The sequence below is a fragment of the Periplaneta americana genome, chromosome 10, assembly GCF_040183065.1.
Source record: "Periplaneta americana isolate PAMFEO1 chromosome 10, P.americana_PAMFEO1_priV1, whole genome shotgun sequence".
Classification (NCBI taxonomy): Eukaryota; Metazoa; Arthropoda; class Insecta; order Blattodea; family Blattidae; genus Periplaneta; species Periplaneta americana.
The window spans coordinates 107,858,312-107,877,124 of record NC_091126.1 but is presented as its reverse complement, the minus strand read 5'-3'; the positions used below and the strand labels follow the sequence as shown (position 1 = coordinate 107,877,124).

At 34.9% G+C, this 18,813-nt stretch overlaps 1 protein-coding gene across 5 annotated transcripts in view; it reads left to right on the top strand.

Moving 5' to 3' along the window:
- The first annotated feature begins 1,396 nt into the window (after positions 1-1,396).
- The window catches only part of LOC138707939 (E3 ubiquitin-protein ligase RNF220-like), a 505,330-nt gene continuing 487,913 nt past the window's right edge, over positions 1,397-18,813 (top strand). For 4 of the 5 annotated variants that reach the window (XM_069838006.1, XM_069838005.1, XM_069838002.1 and 1 more), the window contains exons 1-3: positions 1,472-1,623; positions 2,292-2,405; positions 2,682-3,219. In XM_069838006.1, coding sequence (XP_069694107.1) covers positions 2,292-2,405; positions 2,682-3,219 — 652 coding nt within the window. In that variant the 5' untranslated portion in view covers positions 1,472-1,623. The other variant, XM_069838003.1, reaches the window with a different exon arrangement.

The following is an 18,813-nucleotide window of genomic DNA, read 5'->3' as shown; positions in this document are numbered from 1 at the left end:
ACTCATGATGTTCGGCCCATAGACCTGACAGAGCTGCCGATGAATTTCAATTGGCGCAATGCTTTGTGCATTAAAGAACTTTATGACCGACCGAACCTCGCAGGCGGCGGGAGAAGGAATAAGAGCTTCCATTTCGGACCATTGCTGCCACGCTACTGGCACCAGGCGGGACCTGTCCGGCTGGCATATGATTGATACGTCATAGATCTGTTACGCATGCGCAATTGACACGGCTAATTACGTTTACTTTCAAGGGGAAAAAATCGGGAAACTTACTTTCTGGATGCGCCTTGTAATAAAACACTATTAACATTAACTTATACGGATATCATTCGTAAAATTGAAGTAGGTACACTGCACTGACGGTTCACTGCTCACTGTTTACTATTGATTTCTCTCAATGCTGGTTATCTGTGTCGTGTTAAAGCAGCGGACATCAGAACACTGCACTCTCGGGCTAGCGTCCCTTATCCGCAAGTCTCTTACAGCACCAGTGTGCATTCGTGGCTGATGGCGGGTACGCTTCCTCCTACACGAGGGTGTATGTCGCCATGCACTGCTTACCCGTAACCATTTCAGCAAGTGCTTACGACCACTGTGTTAAAAGGACGTCTGCTTAAACCCTGTTTTCAATACTCTGAACTAACATCGTTGTTGATGCCATCTAGTGTGGGGTTTCTATTAATGAAAGTGTATTTATGTTGGAGATTTAGAGGTTATTCTTTCAACTTGACTTTGTAGCATAGTGGTTAAGCTACTAAAGCTACTAATGTGACTAATAATGTGACTAAGACTAAGTATGACTAGTGTGACTAGTGTGTCGAGTTGGAAGTTCGAGGATGGAATCCCGCTTAGGAGAGGTAAATAATTTAAAATATAATATGCATTATAATCGGTTTAATGTAGGTTAAATATAAGTAATGTGTGAAATAAATGACATTGTGAGTGATATGGGATATAAAATAGATGATAAAATATGACAGAAGAGGAGGAAGAGAAGGAGAAGTGAACAAGAGTGTAATTTCGTTTTTTTTTCCGAGTAAATAATGACGTCATGAGTAGCTGTATTCGAAATATTCGCCGCTCCGGCATTGTGCACTTGTTCCTAATTTTTATTTATGTTTTCCAACAAGTTTTAATCATTTCAGTTCAATAAAAAAGAAGCAGTATGATAAAAACTGCAATAATAATTTCTCGTTGATGCACTCATGTATAATCGTATTACTATGAAATCACAGTTACAGAGATAACTTGCGTAATTTTAAACCTATTTAACGTGTGTCCAAATATTAACGTTCTTTACAATTAGCGACATTTAACGTGTGCGCATCGAAGAAATCAATATTAGTTCATCGTTCCCGCTACAAACAGGCAGTCCACCATATTCGTTTTCTCCCGCCGTACGAAAAGCGATCGTGTTTTGTCGATTTCCCAACATGCACCTCGGGACAACATGAGTGTGTAGGTAAGTGTTTATGGAGCTCAGTCGGGGCTTGGTGGATTCAGGAGAAGCTATTGAAAGCAACTCGGTCCAACCAACGTGATCTTTAGAAAGCTTCAACACACTTGATTATATTATAAAAATATTCATCACATGGTACAGTCAGTTTGAGTCGATTCAAGGTAAACAAACACACGCACCAATGTTGGGGTTATGATACCGCTTGCTATTCAAGTGTTTCGGTTAGTGTCTTTGAGGCAGGTAAAATGTAGAAGCGTGGTAATTGCTGATTAGAGGTAACGTTGGAATGTCAGCACCAATAATCAACGTGTGTGGTACCCGAGTGCTTTGTCTGTTCTGTTGTGTGTTACATGTTTGTGATTACAACTTTCGTTCCGATTTTATGGTGTCTTTTATACAGGTGTGTCACTTTGTTTACATTTTGTTGACCAATTATACCGGCTTATACGACGGGTGTGATGTTGTTTTACGTCAATAACAGTCATTTTCGAAATGAAAGGCATGAGAATTGTATAAAGTTATGCTTCCTTCAGTGAATTTTGTTGTAGGTTAATCTGTAAACAATATGCATATCACATGCAACTTGAGTTTTATGTTAAGACGAGCGGTACAGACTTTACTGGCGTTTGAAAAATTACAAATAATTGTTCTTAATACTTCTTCTAAGCTCAAAGATTTTTTTTACACCTAGCAACTGAGAGTTTCATATTAAAATGCTAATTGTTTACTTTCTTTTGTAAAGTAGTAGACCTACAACGGTAAACCGGAACCACTTATATTTATGTTTATTTTTAAGTTTTTATTATATGTTACGAATTTCTCCTTACAGATGGAAAATTCGGCTTATGTTCCCAATCCTCTACCACCCCCAGCTTTGGTAGTGTTCTCTCAGGCGGGAGGGTTGCCTGAGGCACTTAGAATGCAGAGGCCCTTCAATCCACAGGTATGGACAATGTTCTATTATAGCAGGATTGTTGTTAGGAAATAAATTGTTTCATCTTGCAAGTGAACTTTCAAAGAATGTTTGTTGCCATTGGTGCATTAATAAACGTGTCTTGCAGAAAAATGTATTCATTGTACAGAACACTCTAATGAAGTTGAGAAGTAATAAATTAAATGGATTTGGTGTCGTATTAGTTACATATGGGATACATATGGTTGTGGATTGAGATATTATTGTTATTGCAAATTAGTATATTTTGTGTACTTTTGTTCACAGGGACCAGAGGCTAAAGATTTACACGTCCCATTTACTGCTGCTGGGTTTGGTCTTCGGCATATGGACAGCTACCCTGGTTTGCCAGCCCATTTATTACACCATCTCCAGCCCCAGTTTCTGCATCCAGCTCTAGATCCACGAGTTCCCTTTGGTTCTGGTGCTTTTCGGCCTCTTGGTACATCAACAGCGCCTGAGGTCAAAGGTTTTCCATCTGCTTTTGCCCCACCTTCCAAGTGTCTCAAGATTGAGACAAGTAACAGCAACCATCACGAGACATCGACACCCACAAACCACTTGTCGACACTGTTTTCTCCCAGTGTCGCCACAGAGGAAAGGGCATACCTGAACGGCCAGGCACCTCAACAGAGAGCTGATTCAAGTTCTCCTGCCAGCGTGTCTATCTCACCACCTCTTCTTCCTCCTGTTGTCAAAGAAGAAAGTTCTGACGCACCGATGTCTGAGGATCGTGAAGGTACTGCCACTCCGGGGTCCGAGGGCACTGAGCGATCCACTCCTGAGGAAGGACGGGGATTTAGACGTGAGTGTTATGCTCTTTCCATTAGATTAGATTCACAAGGCATGATCTTACCTTTATTTCAGAGAAATGATAAGCATATCCGTTCCATCTTGGGTATTTGTGGATTAGTTTTCAGAGGTATTTGAATTTTAATAGTTCACATTTAATATACTTCAGTTTTCCCTCAGATACACATACATATATACTTTTTTGTTGCTTTCATTTCCCGAACTGATTACAGGTTATTAAAGCATTGTGCTATATAATTATGTATGCTATGATACACGCTAAAGTAATAGGTAATAAGTTGGATGTTGAAATTAAATCCTATATATTTTTTCAGAATCAGGATTGAGTTTTACGTTCATGTTCCTGATCATTTGGCACAATACTTGGTCTCAAAATAACTTCGCCACATATGTTTTTGATTGTTAGATATTGCAGTTTTTTCTTTCAGCCAATTGTAAGAAAGATATATGTATTACAGTTGTTTCATGTGTCTGGATTTTAACATGTTAACAGTGATTTTATTTCATGCAGATTGTAACTTATTTATAATCTAATATGGATAGCAGTATGATCGACTGAAAAGGTTGGGAAAGATATTAATAGATTAGTAGCTTCCACTTATAAAATAGGTGTGCTGATATTATTACCGGTACCACACTCTTTTGTCTTACGGTAATAATCACAAAAATACACTAAATTGAACCTAACAATTTCAAGATACTTTAAATTATGCTTAATGCTATAGTCATTACATGGAGTTCAATCAAATGCTTTCATTATTCATAATGAGTGGCACATTGTGATAATTGTTAATAGTTGGAAGGGAAATGTTGACGTATGTTTCAGACAGTGTCTTGGTATTTTACAGGATACTGGGAGAATAATGGACAGTCTCAGAATGGTGATAATTTCTATTACATGTATGCTGACATTCAGATCAAGGATTGGTTTTAGATCATGAATTGAACTCGACTGTGAATGAAATATAATTGTCCACTGCTGTGGAGTAACGGTTAGCCTGCCTGACCGTGAAACGAGCGGACCCGGGTTCAAATCCGGTTGGGACATGTTACCTGGCTGAGGTTTATTCCGGCATTTTCCCTCAGCCCATTAAGAGCAAATGCTGGGTAACTTTCAGTGCTGTACTCTGGACTCATCTCACTAGCATTATCATCTTCATCTGACTCAGATGCTAGATAACCAGACCAGTTGATAAAACGAACTAAAAAAATTAGTATAATTCAGACCATTTTTTTTTTTTTTGGCTTACAGATAGAAAGTTTCTATGATGTAAAACTTACACCGGTATGAGTGGTGATTAGAGCCCAGATGTTTGGCAATATGTCTTTTTTACTGGGTGGAAATAAATCATTATTTTCTTAGATATAAATGTGATTTGGGGTAAATCAAAGAGCTATGGCTAATTTTTATTTTGTCTATTTTGCCGTTTTAAGGTGTTTCTCACTAATTCAATAATAAATGCCTCATTTTTTTTGTAATTTTAAAGCAACTTTTCTTGTTTATTTGCAATTTTCTAATTAATTGTAATGTAATGTGTATGAAATTTAAATATATGAAATAATGACTCACTTTACTAACAATAGTAGATAAAAGTAATTTATTTCGATGTTTAATCTGCTAGTAATCGTGCTTTAATACTATTGGTTCAATATCAATAATGATCGACAATCCAGAGTTACAAATATAGTTTCATGTCTTCACGATACCAACAATCAGCTTTATAATTTTAAATCAAGCCCGTTGTCTTAGAAGTTGTCATGTAGCATTTTCAATTGTTTGCTTTCATATTTTCAAATATTTTTGTTACAGTCTTGTGCTACACGTATTTATTATTATAGGAGAAAGAAATTTGAGTGAGGAACAATCAGTTATTGTTGGATGACAGAAGGTATAAGATCGGTTAGCTAGAATGCCTAAATTCAGTAAATCATTGAAAAGTAAACTTCATGCTTACATTAGTGATTTTGGGGCCCATGTGTTTTCAACCTATGAAACAGTTTTGTTATGTAAGGATTGTGAAAAGACAGTTAAGTTAATCACGAAAAAATTATTTTATATGTCAACAGGTGTTAACTACAGAGTAAAAATGTGAGTTGTGTTGATATAATTTAAATTTATTGCTAAAATATATTATGCCTTTTTAAAATTATAATGCCTTTTTCAAAATTTATTGTGCCTTTTTTACGTTTTTATTGCCTTTTATGCCTGCGTATTTTAACTGTTACAGGCCTAAATGCCTAAATATCCGGCTCTAGCGATGATACTAAAGCAGTTTTTATTCTCCTGCTCTATGTATCAATTTGTATCATCACTGGTGACTCAAGTCATATATGCATGAGAATATTGCACGCTGCATTAAAATTCAAACCTAATGAATGACACTGTGGTTCACTTGCAAAATGGTCGTAGCCAATTAAAATATCACATTTCATCCATTTTTTATGTAGTCATGTTTAGGTCTACATTTAGATTTGGTCCAAGTAGCCTTTTTTTAAACTTGAGTGTAGACTGCTAATGGCGTCCACTAATACTTTTATAGCAAATCATTTTAGAAACTTAGTCCTGCTCTAATCGAGTTGGGTTTTAGGGCCTGATGCATTATACACAGCCCTTATTTGTTAGTGCTTTTTTAAATTAGGTACATAGTATTGTCAGTTCCAATGAAATGTGATTTTTGTAAATGAAGCAATGTGATTGGGTCTTCACATGACACATATTTTATGATTGATTAAGGTAGTAAGTATTTTTTAAATTTATTTTTCGGTCGGACACCTTAAATATTCCCTACAAACTGAACTATAGTAACTATAGGCCTATTACAGAAACACAAGTCCAAACGAAAGTAAAGATTTTAACATTTTGATACATAACTTACTAGTACACGAGTAATTCTGTGATTTTGTCAAATTAGAAAATGTCACTGTCCTCCACAACTGATTCACAGTAATCACTTTTATTTAATTGACTAAATGTGTACAGAAAATCAGTAATAGAGATCTGTCTGAAACTGTTGTGGATGTGATTGTCGACAGTCTTTCAAGGTGCAACTCCCGATGCTGTTCAACTGGCAAAAATGGTGCTTCTCATGCAGAAATTCATTATAATGACAATTTTTATTTGTTATACAATTTTTATTATATATGTTTATTGAAATTTACATACATATGCCAACGAATTTTATTAGCATATACCAACTGACGCGAAACTATATATAATACAGCTGAAGTGTGCAACTTTTTTCATACAATTTTATGGAGGAAGGAACACCAAGTTCTTATTTCAATAGTTGCAAATTTTACTTTAGAGCAACAGAGTACTGTACGTGGAAAGTTAAAAATGGGCTCAGTTGTTTCGAAAAGAATTTGCCAATGATTCAAATATTATTTTCCACTTTACTGGAAGTGCCTATAACTAAAAGTCTGTGAATATTTGCGATGGTAAGATATACTCTGCCTGTAGGTGATGGTGGTGGCGGCTATTGAATTTTCAAGTTATTTGGGACCTGTCGAAATTTTTTGAGAGGCTCTAAAATGTTTAATGCTCAGACATATATACAGTGAGGAAAGAATGGAGTATCTGAAGATGAATAAATAGTTACTAGAGCATATTTCTTCATTTTAATTTTATTTTACGTTGCTTGTAATCACAAACTGAGACAATTTTTTTTTGTCGTATAAACAAAGAAACGAAACTTTTTACACGAATAATTGGCGTGGAATTGTCTTATGTTATCATTTTGAATTCCCTTTAAAGTAACTTCATGGTATTATTGTGTAAATTCAAGAAGCATATATTCGTAAGTATCGACCATTATTTATACTCTATTTGCAGTACATAAAATTATTCGCAATTCATCACGTATTACTTGCCGTTAAATAATGCATTACTTTGAAAACATAAAAGGTAAAGGTATCCCCGTAACATGCCATGAAGGCACTTGGGGGGCATGGAGGTAGAGCCCCATGCTTTCCATGACCTCGGCACTAGAATGAGGTGGTGTGGTCGGCACCACGCTCTGACCTCCTTTTACCCCCGGGAAAGACCCGGTACTCAATTTTATAGGAGGCTGAGTGAACCTCGGGGCCGTTCTGAAAGTTTGGCAACGAGAAAAAATTCTGTCACCACCTGGGATCGAACCCCGGTCCTTCAAGTCCGTAGCCAGCTGCTCTACCAACTGAGCTACCCGGCCGCCCACTTAGAAAACATATTGAAGATAAAACAAAGCAAGTTCATTTTCTTTGCTTTTTTTGAGAATATATAAACAGTATGTTATCGTAGAATTATACAATTTTCTTAAATCAGTTAAGGAAAGTAATTATTTACCAATTGAAAATAAAACTTGATAGTGCTGTTTATGTTAAAGTGAAATGTAGAATTGACCTATGTCTATACAGTGCTACTTTCTTTGCTAGAGTCTCGTTAAATTATCTCTCCGAGGACTCTTTGCTTGAGTGTTAGGTTCAAGAGCTATTCTCGCCAATAATTTATGACGAGATATTATTTGAGTCCAAGTAATTATCTTATTTATAAAATAATATGCGAGTGCTACGTGTTTTGTTGGATATTTGTTGAATTAGATTCCAAAGACGGATTTTGTACGAGACTGTGGATACTGCACGCCACTGGTAGCGTTCCAGCTGGATCGCATCTCACGGCAAATCCGTGGCAGTGGCATGTGGACCACGAGAGTACTCGCTCCCGCCCGTCTCGACTCCGAGCAGACGGAAGGGCGGGCGGGAGGCCGGGCGGCCGTCGCGAGTCCGAATGTAGTAGACTTGGCGCCAAGGGAATTCGGTAACAGAAACAATTAAACATTGTAAGAATAGGCATCGAACAACCATAACAGATGGCACATTTTGGCTGAGAGACCACACTGACAGTTAACACTATTTATAGGATCACCATGAGATGTTTTGTATATTTAGATTTGTTCGCTAGAATCATAAGATCTCTTCGCGGGTTTGAGGCGGAATGAAAGATACATGTATGTGCGTACACAAAATCTTTGCATGTACCTTTTTCAAATACAGCTATTTCGTTCACTCAATTTTAAGATTGTTACAAAAAATTACAGAATTAATTTTATTAGACATGATGCACGCAGCATCTGAAGCGCGTAACATTTAATAACGTAAAGTTGCATTCGTGGGTTCGAATCCCGACTATGGCATGAGTGTTTGTCTTTTGTCATTGTTGTACTTTGTGTTGCCTTGACGTTAATGGAAGCTAGCAGTGTGTTCCGTGTAATATCAGGTAGAAAACCTTACAAAATATGTTACTGGTAAATTCTCGATAGGGATATGAGATGCATTCTAGTGCATGAATACATAAATTCGTACGTCCAAATGTTTAACACGCTTCTTTCACGCATCCACACTTTTACTTAAATTTAAACAAAATGTTTTACATTAAACTTTCACAAGGATTCTTTCCATACTTTTATACACATCACTGTTCAGAATAATATAAATACTGTATATGACAATTTTTGTACACACAGCGACATAAAACTGTCGATTTCATACAATTCATAACATTTCTGGCTGACGCGAGGCTAGCAGAAAGGTACTTTCATAACTTTACTTTTTCAGAAATGGAAAATTTTAACAGTAATTGATATTTTGTATCGAAATATTTACTGCTAACAACAGTAGCATGGTCAACGGATTTTCGAAAACTCCATAGTCGTTTTGGTAATACATGTTTGTGTTTTTTCCTCTGTTGACGTTCTTAGCTGTTATACCTCATATTTAGAATTCCTTTCCTATTTTACACCATCACCGTTTACAGCGATATTCTGTACGTACGTTGGGACAGAATCTCTTGGCAAATATAACGCGGGAAACTCCGTTTAGCAAATCATACCGTGTTTTCTTTTCATAGGGAAGTACTGAAATATACATTTTTATCGTTGCATTAATAGTTTTTCGTATTGGAAAATATTTGCAATACCAATTTTATGCCAAAATATTTCACACATACTTTGAACGAAGTTTCGAGTTTATTGCATTTTTTTACATTATTTAATACGAAAATACTCTAGCTATTCATACATAATTAAGAAGTAGTCTGCATCAACATACAATACATTTTAAAAATAATTTTCCCCCTCATTCGCATTCATGAGATAAAACTTATGAATGAATATGAATATTTGTCCCTTTCGTCAGAGTTGTTCGAGATATAAGACGGATTCAACACTATATTCTTCAGGAGTAAAATTGATTTGCTTTTATTGAAGTGTTTATCACTTGCAAGAGTAGCATGATCAACAGATTTTCGCAAACACCATGGATGATTTGTTGATATATGATTTATTTCGTAATATTATATAATGAAATAGTTTCTGTTGCGATATATATATATATATATATATATATATATATATATATATATATATATATATATTATTTATTAAGGACTGTAGTTGAAAGAGCATGATATTGTAAACATGAGTTTCAGCAATAAAATAAAAGAGAGAGAACATGAAAAAGTTAACAAGTTTATGAGTTATGCACAGTGAATTAAAAATATATATATAATTTTTTTAAATCGTAAAATTATTTTTTTTTTCATATAGCAGGACAGTATTTCACATATACCAATTTTCCTTATTGTACAAGATACAGAACGGAGAAAAAAAAAGTTGAATATTTCCAAATATTTTACTGCTGTAAGCTGTACCAAACCCTTCAAATGTTGTAGTACAATTTAAGAATAAAACAGTCGTATTTTATTCCTGTCTATTTACATGCTAATAATATGAAAGAATTTTAAATAATTTTAATGTAGAATTAGGAACGATGTATACTCCACTCTTAAACGCCGTTTCTTAACCTTTTACTCCATTATAAATAATTATATTATTATTTTAATTAGGATTTTTTTACAATGCTGTAGTTATCCTTCATCCAAAGAAATGTTGGTGCTCTACAAAATTCTATCATCAGCATCTTCGTCAATAAGAGTTCTTCTAGTCACACTACTTCTGACGCCATTCATCCATTGTTCTCTTGGTTTTCTCTGTTTCTTCTTCTTCCGTCTGCAGTTTATTAAATTTTTCAAATAATTTATGAATGGCTTATATGAATTTCGATATGTTTAGAGAGGTGGCTTTCATTATGGACACGAGCGAATTTATTTTCATTTAAAACTTCATCTTCAAGTCGGATTTGTAATTCACTGTACTGGATCTCTTATCACCGATTAACTGTGAAGTATCTTATTTTTCTTTAATTCGTCGATCGTTCCTACAACTAATATTGTTTGAATTAAAATGAACGCGCATACACACATACACATATCCTGGTAAAATTTCTGGACGTTTCGTCAGGTAGCCGCTGACAGTGCCAATAAATTGGTACACAGATTATTGGATTAAATTGACCATCACGTACTTCTTTGCACTGTGAATTTAGCAAGTCTTGAGTTACCTTATATCTTTTTTTCACTTTCTATTGGTTGATGTGTTTATATTGCAATATATTACTGTACTATATATTTCTAGTATTTATATTTGAAATTTCCTTATTAGATACAGGCGATCGAAAAGTGGACCAAACATTAAGGTAATTTTTGAATCGTGTTTATTTCTTTTCGCATTGGAAAGCCAGTGAAGTACATTAGATAATTTGAATTCTGAGGATATCGCGCGACAGGGCCGCTGGCGTAGCTTAGGAGTAACGAGATGAGCTCGTGATTCGAGGCTGCGCTCGGACGTGGGTTTGAATTCTGTTTGGGCTGATTATCGAGATTTTCTCCAACTTTAAAATGAATTTTACTGTAATCTCGTACCAAATCCTCTGTCTCATTTCTGCTTTCAAAATTACCAATTCCACCGACGTAGATAACCTCGTAATTTATATAGCGTCGTTAAATACGATATAAAAAGCTGGAAAAAGTAAGTAACTCGAAACTTTATGGATAATTGAACTTTAATATAGTTGCAAGACTCAAATACTTCATTATGAGCCAATCACCGCCAAAGCCTGAAAACTCGACTGTTAATTTCTGCGTATGAAATGCGAACTGATATCACTGTGATTCAAATGCCGTAGCACGGTGCAATATTTGATACACGTTAAGGGACGTTCAACCTACGTCTCTGAGGGAATTGAAAAAGAGAGGACTAAAGTTGTAAATAAAGTTTCGTTATAAGGTCTGTGGAAGAATCTGACGAATACCGTTAAAAGGTTCGTGAAAGAAAGTAACTGTGCATTCCCTTCTCTGCTGAAGGTCCTCTCCAGTCTTGTGGGCTGAGGCAAAGGTACGTCTGCTCGTGACTGACATTTCAGGCGGCGTATTAGCGAATTCACGTATTTAGTTTGAATAAGGCGTCTTTTTAGATTTCTCTCAAATTGATTCTTGTGGATTTGATATAAACAGTTAATGTTATGTAATGCATTACGTTGATTTTATTGTCCTCCACGTGGCTAAAGCAATAGAGTTTCTGACTATTGCTTCGATGAACCCACATTCGATATCTGGTAGAGAAGTGGAGTTTTATCTCTTTCCGAAAAGACTGGGTGTACCTCTCGTCTCGTGTTTATTTTGTTTTGTTGAGCAATGGTTATGCAACATGCTGGTGTCATGACAAGAGAATCTAGCTACTTATGAAAATATGTTTATAATCCTCACAATTGTGACGCCGCGACAAAGATCAATCCATGATGCGGATAAGTCATAATCTATTATTCTTATTTAAGCTAAAGAGAATTGAGAAATTCTCCTTGACTGGTGATTGCATGCATTCGCAGAATTGTCTCGTGTGAAAGCTTCTGTCTATATATTACTATGATGTGCCGGAGAGTATTTTTCTCCGTTCTACCCATTCTTCACCATTCTGTCTGTATGATATTTTTACATACATGCTTCTGAAAATTTAGCGTATATAGTTACAAAATGAGAGTACCTGTTCGTATCGCGGTTAGGGACAAAGTGTGGGAGTATTAATTAAATAAAGCAAGATAGAATAAACTTGTTTTCATGCCTTTTTTTGGTTGCACTAATCATGAAGCAGATTTGTTAGCCAGCAGGCAAATTTTTCTCCATTACATGACCACGGAATGTCTCTTCTTGATTCAAAATCTGTAACTGATCATTGAACAGGCCAAAAAAATCCAGTTCCTAAAGTTTTTTTATTACCTTAATTGAAATTGCAATGCTTTTTAATAGATAGGCCTACTTTTCACTTGCGGAGAATGGAACAGTGACACGTGTTATTGATAGCAAAATCAAGCGATGAAGAGATATCACTGAGCTGACCACCTTAAAGTATGGTGAAAGGAAATATCGTGAATAATTGCAGACTTTTTTATTCCTGGAAGACAGTGTCACAGTTCAGTTCAGAATTTCCAAATATCTTGAAAGCGGACGTGGGTAATGTTGAATGAACCTCAATATCTTATTTGGAGATTCAAAGTAGGCGTCTGCCTGGGTAGCGTAGTTGGTATAGCGCTGGCCTTCTGTGCTCGAGTTTGCGGGTTCGATCCCGACCCAGGTTGATGGCATTTAAGCGTGCTTAAATGCGACAGGCTCATGTCAGTAGATTTTATGGCATGTAAAAGAACTCCTGCGGGACAAAATTCTGGCACATCGGCTACGCCGATATAACCTCTGCAGTTGCGAGCGTCGTTAAATAAACCATAATTTAAATATTAAAGGCATTAAATGGAGCATCGCCCACTAGGCCGTATCGCCTTTATCCGCATGACCAGATTCGAGCCAGAATTCTGTTTAGAGTTCTACACGGATTTCCATAGGGCCAAGATGGAAATACGCAAATTCATGACAATATTGACTGCAAGGCCTCCAATCGCGGTAATATTGAAGTATAAATGAAATCTATGACGCGAAGCTTATTTTGTTAGTCAAGTTGTATGAAGAGCTTTACAATTTATCAAATTGTTAATATAGCAATGTAATATGCAAAAATAAGATAGTGGTTGAGATTGAAAAAATATTTAATTAACCAGGTATGTTCTTCATAGTTTAAGTGGCAGAGCTATTCATTTTATTTTCAGGTTCAGTACAAAACACTACAATGAAATATTGCGCTCTAGCGGCAAATAACACTATTTTATGATGAATTCGGAAATGCGGGTAAGTGAGCGACACCATAATAAAATTCTAAACGTGCCGAACGAATTTTTTCCGTTAAGTGAGCGCCTACCTTAATAATCACGGTTGCAAGAACTCGTAGAGCAGTATTTTATCTTGGATATATTTATTTAGAACTTGAGTCATGTGGCTCAATCGCAAACGTTTCTGGATACAAATTCATAGGATTCTCTTCGGTTCCCGATAGAGATTTAACAGGTCGCAGTGCTGGGCCATAGTGCCCCTCTCCGTCAATTCCATTCCAATCCCGATGGAGATAATTATTTTCCTTTCATTCAGCTCATGTGTATATACATCGGCTTGCGTACTTCCCGCTTTGCCTTACGACATGCTAAACAAATAACCAGGAAGTCTCTCTGTGTATGAATGTCTATAATCCTTTTCACGCGACCTAGTTCATACGTCTCACCTTGTTTGTATCTGAGTGCATGTAATATTTAACTTACCATAAATAATAGCGACCAAGTCTTAGTATTACATTTAGACAACGTTTCTTAAGCGTGAATGGTTCTTGGGTCGGCTAAAAAGAGCGACCTCCATGAACTAAGTCGTATGAAAAGGAGTATATTACAGATATTAATAATTTAACATGAATGAACAGGAGCCAGTCGTACACGCGATAGAAGGAAATAATTAAAATTATTGAAATGCGATCCTCAGTTCTGAGGGTATCAGAAAGGAAGAACGCCGGTTATTAGACATTGAAGAAATGCTCGAAAAATGAATACATACATTTAAGCAGAAGAAATGGTATCTTTACCGACATGTTTATTTTCCGATAATTCCCTTAGTTTTAAAAATAATATTGTTGAAGTGGTTCAGTCTAGAAATTATCATAGAACATATCGTCGTTGTTCCGGCAATAACTCCTATGTGACATTTATCGATTTTCAGATTTTTGCTCTATTAAGTAACTTAAATAGTGATACAGCGAATAATAAAATCTCCTATATGTAATTATATTTCTTTCTTTCGAATATTTAAGAATTCACAATCTCCTATGCACTACTGCCATAGAAGAATAAATGCGTTTTCTCTTCCTACTGAAATAGTTCATATTTTGCACATAGGAGTTATTGCAGGAACAATGACGATGTGTAGTTTATGTATTAGACATATTTTGTTTTCAAGTTTTAGAAACAAACGTTTTCTACTATGAAATAGTCATCTTCAAATTATATTATTCATTGGTATTTATGAACCCAACAAACTGACTACGAACTAATGTAGGTTTCTTATGGTGAAAATTTTGTTTATATAAATAAGTACATAACGTCTGGAAATATATGTACCTACACACACACAGCTTGGTGAGTAGTTTCAAATATCTGGTCCTCCTTCGCAATCAGCCTTACTCTAAAGCCCGGCCCGGTTGAACTAGTACATGAATAACGGCTCTTCACTCAACAACTTTTCTCTGCAACAACAAATGTAAATACGAAAATAATAATGATTATATAATGGCACCATAGAAAATATAAATCAAAATTTAACGAAAGTACTGATCGATCTTTTCAGAAAACTCGTGTAACTGGAACAAAACTATGTGCTGATGTAATATTGATACAAGATTTCACATGGGTGAAACCATTTATTTTTTTATCTTTTTTAAATATTTTAATGTTAATTGTAGAAAAATTGTAAAATTAATATATTTTAGTTTATTTTAACTCATTTAATATATATATATATATATATATATATATTGTAAACAAAATTTTCACCATAAAATATAATAGTTCTTAGCCAATCTGTTGCGTTCATAATTGTCAATGCATAATATAGACCTGAAGATGACTATTTCATAGTCGAAAACGTTCGTCTCTCAAACTTGAAAATAAACTATATCTAATACTTACACTAGATAAGTTCTATGATAAATTGATAAGTTATAGATTGAACCATTTCAGCGATATTATTTGTCGAAAATAAAGTGACTATTTCCAGGACCCATGTACAGTATAAACCAGAAAAAGGAATTGAAAGAACTAGGAAGCCTATGAATAAAATAAGCGACTACAAGTCAGAGTTATTGGGAAGTAAATGAATTTGAAATTTTCTATTATGTTGAATTTCAATTGTGTAATAAATCGATATATTTCAGGACAATTTTTACAATCACAAAGTCGCAACAATAAAAAATTTTCCGTACTACGTTTGGCTTCAACTGAAATATTGCGTTTACTTTTCTATAATTATCTATACACAGAGATTAATTTCTCTCTGACTTTGCCTGCTCTTGAACAACTGGTTGAAGAAGGAAAGAAAAGATGGTGATAATAAGGATATCTGATATAACTTCACTTCGTTATTAACTTCCTAAAAGTTTGGGAACAAAAGAAACTTATATTTTTTAGGAGTAAATAAATATATGAGTAAGAAAGCTTCATGTAAGTGTTTGAAGTATGATATGTGAATTATAAGTAGTACTTTTCAAACTACTTCCAATGTATATGCAAGAAGTAGGGGAGAGTCGGGTAGTATCGGACAGTGCGTTTCTTTCATCTACCACCATATGGTAGTACCTGAATGACTTGGTTACGTTTGTCTGTGCAACATAACAGAAACGTAACCATGTCAATCAGCTACTATCATCGTGTGGTAGATGAAAGAAACTCACTGTCCGATATTACCCGATGTCCGATACTACCCGACTCTCCCCTACGACTTATTGACGATATTGAATTTGTAATAATTAAAATCTAATACTCCAAGAAATAATGTCTTGGTATTTAGTGAGCAAAATGTGTCGGTAATATGTAATACTTTTTTAATCATTACGTCACTGAAATTACAAAAATACTGTTAATATAAATTGTAATTGAAATACTGTAACTAATAGAGTGTCCCTATCTGGAATCGAAAACATGACAGTTTTTTTGTTTACGACGAGCGGTTTTTTTTCCAGTAATTGTAAGAAGTGAGAAATTACATCCGTAAAAAATCTTCCACATTTCTGAAAGGAAACTTCAGCGAATTATGTTAATCTCATATGAAGAGGCTTACGAGTGTCACGAATGCGACACATTTTCTCATTGTACAGTTTTGCATTCGAAAACTATGTAGCTTCTCATGTTAGTAATATTTCTGTCTATGTCATGTAACCAAAATTTTACATTATTCTTCACATCCAATCTTTGTTACCCTTACGTAATAGACGCACACACACATCCGAGCGTACACAGTCCTATGAACCGGCTGTTAATATGAGAAAATAGAGCAAGAAAGAGAGAAATAAAGAAGGAAAGAAAGCGGGAATAATATGAGTGCAGGAAAAAGAATAAATTGAAATTAATTTGTAAACTGGATAAAGTAGATGTATAGTATGTAATTAATTTTCACATATTTACATAAAGTACGTAGATTGACATCACTTTTAATATTATTTTTTATCCAAAAGTCAGCATTTGAAAGTGACCTGAAAGTTATAAACATATAGACATTGCTTTGAATTCTGACTTGCAGTACATTGGTTTAAGGAAAGGGATCCTTCCTACTTCTGAAGTACAAAAGAAGTGGCTAGCAGGTTCACCTGGAGCCTGTTTAGATTTCGACATGATTCTGTATGTAATAAATTAATTTATGTGGAAACTTTTAGGTAGATTTAGCATTCATCGCCATTTTGTATTTAATTTAATTTAAGATAGATCCTGTTGGTTGCATATTAAAAATTATTATATTTCATGTGCATCATTTGTGGATAAATTCGATAGTAAATACTAAATATGAAGAAAATCCGTCAGTTCAGGAGAAATCTCTGTACACCGACTGACGAGAAACGGCATATCCAAATCTACTTTCACTGCATTATTGATGCTGGACACCTGTATGTCCGCAAGCATATCAAAATAAACTGTCAGAAATTAAATGTTGCGAATGGTATTATTGTTTATTAGTTCATTTTCTTGAACTATCATTGAAAAGTCATTCTTAGGCGCTTCCTTCTAATTCGGATTCATAAGAGAATTTGCTTCAGTCTTTCACCCATTCTGGATAGAGCTACGGTATATGGGTTTACAAAGGACGGTACATTTCTGAATAATATGCCCGTTCTTCTCTCTTCATGCTGTGTTGTAGCCTTGGGTTTTGAAAACATACTGAATTCGCAAGGAAAGTGAACATAATATTATTTTGTGTGTAATAATTTTCCTCAGGCAAACGTGTTTTCGAGGATACTAACCGATACTTATCATTTGTGTGTTTATTCTGCGTAATATTAAAAAATCGCTGCGAAGTACTGCCGCTATTCTTGAAGTTGAACGTGATTTTTGACTTCAAAGGAAAACGAATTAATTTTTATCAAACATAGTTTTCAAATGAAAAATAGTTATGTTCCATTTATATCTTTCACGGATAAATTGGCTCGTGGATACTGGATGTGAACGAAATATATCAATGGTTCAGGAGAAATCGCCGTACACAGAAAGACAGACGGTATGTTGCGTGTTAGAGTTACTGATGACAAATATTCCTGCAAAAACATCACAATACTTATTGTTGATAAAATGAAGGTAGAGAGTTTCAGTATCACCTTCCTTAATGTTGTTAGTTAAATAACGTTTCGACACTTTATTTCAAATTTTTTTACATTAACAGTTTCCGTTTATATGAATCGTGCATGCTGAGTTTTCTCCATAATCTGTGCACAGAAGCGCACCTGCCAAAAACAAATTTTGTCGCGCAGTCTTTTGGCGAAAATATGATCACCCGTACAAATTCAGAAATCTGCAATATTCAGGCTGCAATATTTTGTGATTTCGTAATATATTTAGCACAATGTGAATCATTCAGAATTTTATACCATAGCATCACATGTTACAAAATATTGCTTGTTGAAATTCTAAAATCGGTGTGTTATTTAAAGTTCATATCTGAACACCACTTTATTATTATTATTATTATTATTATTATTATTATTATTATTATTATTATTATTGTTGTTATTGTTGTAATGTAAATTTTACGGCGTAAAATTTTATGTCTCTTTCGTAAGGTAACTAGGAAATGTAATTTCCCTGTTTTGAATAACATTAAATTATTGAATGGTTATGAAATGTACTCTTCCCTAAAGGAAGGCTGGGACGACTCTTGGTGGGTGAAAGTCTACGGTCTATATCGCGATTCAATGACAACTTTCGCCGGTTCTCCATCATAATAAGGAATGAGACATGTCTGGAAATAGGTACATTTCACATAATAATGCTAATTACTCTAATCCAGAATGGCATATATAACTATCATGAAATAACAGGAAAGTAAGTTTGCCTAGGTAATTGCAAAATTAATAACATTTAAGTCTAATCACAAAATGATACCAAACCCACTATGACACCACTTCACATGGAGAAATATTAAGTTCTAAAAAAATGCTAAATGGCTTCACGGCTAAGCGATGGATCATAGAACCAAGAATTCCGAGTTCAAATCCGGCCGAGGAATATAATTTGTAGTTAGGTTAGCTTCCAC